Source organism: Notolepis coatsorum (assembly GCF_963971535.1).
Source record: "Notolepis coatsorum genome assembly, chromosome: 5".
Classification (NCBI taxonomy): domain Eukaryota; kingdom Metazoa; phylum Chordata; class Actinopteri; order Aulopiformes; family Paralepididae; genus Notolepis; species Notolepis coatsorum.
Genome location: NC_140169.1, coordinates 117,470,272 through 117,476,271, shown reverse-complemented (window position 1 = coordinate 117,476,271; position 6,000 = coordinate 117,470,272). Strand labels below are relative to the sequence as shown.

Here is a 6,000-nt window from a genome sequence, read left to right as displayed (position 1 = left end):
ATACAATAAATACTTGTCTTAACTCATTGGTGGTCAATAATGAGTAAACTTGTGTTTCGCCGCCAACGCTTGAGTAAACTCGTTTTTGGGTCCTTTGATATTTTTCCTTTGATCCCTGTTCTAAGCGGTCATCAGGATCACTCTAGGTGTCCCTGGCTCATTTGCCTACGTTGGAATTGCAATGCCGATCGAATCTCACCAAGTGGCAGTATCGCCTACCTTTTGAACTCTGATAAAAAGGGATCAGTAGAGACAATGTCTGCCCTCTGAACTGGACTGTCAAGACTCGCTCTGAGGGGGAGGAGCTCTTGCAGAGCAATCGCTAGGAGATCTGCTCCCCTCAAAAATCGTTTCCCGTAAACACGAGTAATTACATATAAACGAGTAATCGTGATCGCAGATGGGATCATTGGAATTATTCTTTTGGCTAAGGTAAAGTATTCTATGTTATAGCAGCACCTGGGGAAGAGGAAGCGAAACGTGTTGTGCACCAAACAAATAAAAAGCTAAATCAGTCCTGAGGAGTGTGCAGTCCCTTCTTTTGAAGGTTTTCTTCTTTTAGCTTTATATTCTATGTCTATTTTACCGAACCTGAAACATGTTTCTGTAACGATCACAGTGTCTTATTTTACCGGACCTAAACCAAGCTTTTTCTAACGATCGCATTTTCGGGGTAAGATTTTGTGAAGGCACATGTGTACATGGTATATACCTTTGATTTGGGAGTATTTGGGGTTTCAGGGGATCAACCAGAACGATTTGGGCTTATTGCATATAACGGCAAAGCGTCTTATCTCACGATCTATGGAAAAATACTGGATTATTTTGGAAATGGGCGATGTTTAGTGTGTAATAAACTACAAACTACAGTGTGTAGAAACTAACTTTTTTACATGTTGGACTAGAAATAGTGTCTGTTAAATGAGCCATACTATTGTCTCCATAGCTATAATATAGAATATACAATAGCTCCGCAAAGATCGTGAAATATCGTGAAAATGGTCAAGAAAAGCTGGCGCTAGCCAGTGCAGATGGGGAAAGCTTGTGGCCGTCAAAGAGTTAATGTAAGTAATCAACTGGGGAAGTTTCTTGATATCTATTCGTTCTTTTTTTCCCTACCCTATATATAACAAATAACAAAATGTCCAATAAAAATATGAAAAGCTGCTCCTATGGAAAGGTTATCATAATATCATATTAATTTACTTATATTGACCCTATAAACTATTTAGAATAGGTATAAGGTTTTGCACACTCGATGAGATCGATATCTGGTACGGTTATTAAGACTATAAAACGCTCAACTAATAGTTCAAACTGGTTCAAACTTGCTCACAAAGCAATCCTGTTTGACAGAATGATGCAGTAGACTGCTTCGGACGTCATCCGTCACGTGGTTTTTGACAGATCCAAAGCATGCTGCGGCTCTGTGTGCTTCCACTGCCGGGGAGCACCCGTTATCAGACATTATTAACTTCACTACCCATAGCTATTGATAGAAATCATCGGGATCCCACTGCTGTTTCACAACGGCCATGGAGCAGGATTATAACTGATGGCCAAACTCTACTCAACAAGGGCTCTGCTGCTACCGCCCTGCATAGTGCTACTACTAGCTATAGCTGTCAAACCAACGACACGAACCGGTAGATCGATAACTGACACGCAATAGCTCAATACACCTGTTGATAATGTTGCGAAAGCTCACGGTTCAGTTGGCACTCAGCACGCCTCTGTGTCGCCGCTAGGCCTGGGGTTTCAACTGTCTGGTGGCAGCAACTAGCTGGCTTAGCTTCCTGGTCAACCTGTCTCTATGCCCAGGTTTTATAATGGAGGACTCCTGCGATTGTTAGCGAAGAAGATTTACGAGTGGTCAACGACAGGTACGTCATGTGTACTGTATGTAACTTCACGTTATGTGTGTTTGACAAAGCCAGTTTGATTTTTAACGTAGTTTCAATGCGTTAGCTATAATAACGTTACAACCGATTAGCTAAGGTTAACGTTTTTAGGCTATAGCTGTTTCAGTTCGAGTCTTGACGTTTGGTTTGCCAAGCAGATTCCTTGTAAACATCTAATCGAAGAGATGGCTTACGTTAGCTGTTACAGAATCAACCTACCAGGTGGCCGAGGGAAGGGACATAAGAACAGCACAATTCAGTGTATTTACCTAACCTCTGTGGTTTGTAACTATGTGCAAGTGATTGAAGTAACGTTACTGTAGCTAAATTCGCCCCAAAAAACGAAATCCATGTAGGCCTATGCACAACGTTATCATTTGACAGTTCAACTTCAAGTAATATTTGTGAAAACATTCACGTAGCCTATAACGTTGTAATAAACGTTATACCGCAACCATAATCCCTCTCTGCGAAGCTGTTCCACGTACTGTACAGTCAGTGAACTAGAGACTGACTTTGAGCTTTTCTCTTCAGTTATAGGCTACTATTGGTATAATACTAGAACATGTGACCATGTTGTCCCTGTCAAATCACCATGGACAGTGTCCTGCCCCACTCACTACTGGAACAGTGACGATGACTATAGTTAGCTCTCCTGTTTCTATTTTTGTCATGATCACATCAAATCAAGACTGAACTGTCCAAACAACAGTGAATTATATTGAAAACAACGTGAACCAGGCTGCCACCTGATCAAGGATGAGATTTGCTCAAGCCATAGCCACAGTCATCTCTGTTGTAATTTCTGTCTAAACCAGTGTGCCAGACTGTTCCCCGATTCTCTAGTTTTTTAAACTATGGAATGGGACCCAAAATTTATTGTTGGCCTCACGTGACAAATATTTTATTTCCAGGTTTCCAGCTTGTGTTGAGGTAACCTGGTTGAAACCTTGCAATGGTAGCCCCTTGTTGTAAACTCACTCCTAAGTTAAATACCCTCCATTTCGCCACCTGAGTTGGATCCTTTTCAGGTGGGGGAAAGGATAAGACTGGTACAGTATCATACTGGTCACGTGGTGCTGGCGGTTCAAGGCTGTTGGAGGACAGGTGCAGAGGGTGAAGTGCCTGCTGGTCCCACTACCTACCTAGTGACCAGTGGTGCGTTATTGAAATCATCTGGGGTGACACGCACCACGTGCACGCGCGCTCCCTGCGCGTGCACGCGCTCCCGCGAATGCGCATTTAATGTCCCCTCGCTTGGGCACAGACTAAAGACAGTGCCTAATTGCCTCTACGAATGGAATGTAACACGTCTTCACAACAAGGTTAGGTGTGAATGTGTCTGAGAACGTATTTAACACACCTGACGACCGGAGCTATTGATATGCAAATAGCGAGTGAGGTCCCACGCCGTGGGACCCCGTCCCATGAACAACGCATGCCTGCTAGTGACTACCGTTACATTGACAGGAGATTCACACAATGATATTGTTTACAGTTTGCATCAATCCATATACCCTATTCCTTCATTCTATTTGGTAAAACACTACCATACATTTTTTTTTAAGTTCAAGAATTCAGCCTTCTTTGGATAGATTTGCACATAATTGTATGTGAATGTCCATGGACGATGTCATGGGAAATTAAGCCAATATCCTAAGGGTGATTTTTTTTTAATAAATGATAGGAAAACAGTGAAGGCCCGGGTCCCAGGGCAAGATCAATTATTTCTGATGAGGCATGAGCTGAAACAGTTTTAAGACCCCCTGCGTTAATCCAATGCAGTGTGCTCATCCTTTTGACAGATCAGAGGAGGTGAGCTGAAACAGTTTTAAGACCCCCTGCGTTAATCCAATGCAGTGTGCTCATCCTTTTGACAGATCAGAGGAGGTGAGCTGAAACAGTTTTAAGACCCCCTGCGTTAATCCAATGCAGTGTGCTCATCCTTTTGACAGATCAGAGGAGGTGCACGTTGAGTTGCTTTGCCATGGGAAACACCTGCAGTAACCTGGGGATCCCCCCAGCCAAAGGACCCAATGCTGTGGGATGTACTGACTTCATGATGGATCACACTGTACAGGTAGACTCCGTCTCAAGGTTTTCCCCCCTATTCCCAGTGTCAGCTACTTGATGCGTTTAAAAAAAATGGTTCTTATCTGAATTTTCATTTCATAGTATTAGTATTCCTAAATAAAGTATGTTTACCGTAGTTAAACTGACATTGGGGTAGTTTTGGTTGAGTAATAAGTAATAATAATGGGGACAATTTTCCAGCAGCTAGGGAAATATATAGGCCTATTTATAGAACATGTTACTGATTGTAGAACAATGATGATGTTTGCAGGCAATGAATGAATGAAAACTTTATTTAACAGATTGCAGAATGGGTACAATACTCTGCTTATAACTGATGGCTGCTTCCGAAACCAAACCACGCACATCTTTTGGGGAGAGATTCCAGGGACAGTGTGACGTCCGATTATTTCAAGCGATTTCATCCAGAATATCCCTGGCGCTCTCCCAAAAAGTGTGGTTTGGTTTTCGGAAGAGTTTTGCCTACACAATGACATTGAGGATAAAAGGCTCATATAGCATTTACAGAAGCATATATTCTTCTCAATCAATAGATTCAGACTAGATTTCACAATAAACGGATATATGCGGCTTAGTCCATTTCAAAATATTTATATGTGGCCAAACCCTGTCTAGTTGGGGCAATTTCACAGCTCATCACAGTGAGCGGTTTGTGTTACTGTACTTGACTGTGTTCCCGTTCTCATCCGTCTCATTGACAGGGCACATTCTTCCGGCTTTACTACCCCTGTGGAGAGACAGAGAGAGCGGAGAAACCAGAGTGGATCCCCAGCAAGGAATACTTCAACGGGCTTGCAGACTTCATGAAAATCAACAGGGTTCTCAGTGAAAAGATTTTCAACTACCTCTTTGGTGACTACATTACTTCAACCATAGATCAACATGATACATACTGTGTGTCCTAACAAAAGGGCTGTCCTAGACTTTGGAAACAATTATGAACTAATAGTCGTGAAATGTTGTAGACTAATAAAATAGCATTTCCCACGTGCTGTCGTCATGCGGAAGGACCACTTTAATATAGTGTCTTTGAGATGTGCTAATCATTTCCCAGAAAATAACTAACTTGGCATGAAAAAAATCTCACTATGATCCTGGTGACAAATTAGTTACCTAATTGACTAAAAGTGGGCAGTCCTGATCTGAAACCATATTTAATTGCGCAAGTGTCTTTGAAGCTGGTCATTCTCAAGCTTTTGTTTGTAATTTTGTTTGTTTAAAGGGTCCTACAAGATCCCAGCATACATGGATGCCCCATATAAACAGAACGGGAAATACCCTGTAGTCATCTTTTCCCACGGCCTGGGAGCCTTCAGGTACATACAGCATTTATTACCGTGCTATATTAGAATTGTATACAGTTGCCCCAATCTATTCCAAGTCTTACTGAATCCTTTCCGTTTCCCAGGACCTTGTATTCAGCTATTTGTGCAGAACTCGCTTCCCGGGGCTTCATCGTGGCTTCAGTGGAACACAGGTACTTTTGCGGGTATCATATTTATGTGGAAATGTATTTATTTTATTAGCAGAATAAGCCCCTTGAGATGTAGCATCTCGTTTTCGTTGGGGTCCTGCAATACAACAATACAATACAGAGACAATTGACAACAGTAAACAGCAGCAACAACAACAACAAAAACAATGAACAAAATGTAAATAACGTAATTACAGCTCAATGAAATGATAAGGTAGCAGTCCCTATAAAACAAGGTATTGCTATGTTCCATCTACCTCATTTCATGGAGCTGTAATTAACACAACACAAGGATCCAATGTCCCTGATGACATCACTGATGGCCATATTCAAACTCATTTACTCTCAATAACTGTCAAACCAAATGAATGTGTGCAAAACGGTTTAGCGTTTTTGGATGTGTGTGAGATTATGTGCAAAATAAATCAGCATTGTTTTTTGGTGAAGTGCACCTTTAATAATTGTGTTACAAGTTTTTTATTAATATTAAAAGTGAAGAAGTTTGTAGAGCTGTAAAGAACACATACGCTG

At 41.5% G+C, this 6,000-nt stretch overlaps 1 protein-coding gene across 1 annotated transcript in view; it reads left to right on the top strand.

Annotated features, from left to right (window-relative positions):
• Window positions 1–1,417: 1,417 nt before the first annotated feature.
• The window catches only part of pla2g7 (phospholipase A2, group VII (platelet-activating factor acetylhydrolase, plasma)), a 30,594-nt gene continuing 26,011 nt past the window's right edge, over window positions 1,418–6,000 (top strand). Inside the window, exons 1-5 of the mRNA XM_084315078.1 lie at window positions 1,418–1,883; window positions 3,857–3,981; window positions 4,697–4,847; window positions 5,218–5,311; window positions 5,404–5,472. Coding sequence (XP_084171204.1) covers window positions 1,814–1,883; window positions 3,857–3,981; window positions 4,697–4,847; window positions 5,218–5,311; window positions 5,404–5,472 — 509 coding nt within the window. The 5' untranslated portion in view covers window positions 1,418–1,813. The remainder of the gene's footprint in view (window positions 1,884–3,856; window positions 3,982–4,696; window positions 4,848–5,217; window positions 5,312–5,403; window positions 5,473–6,000) is intronic.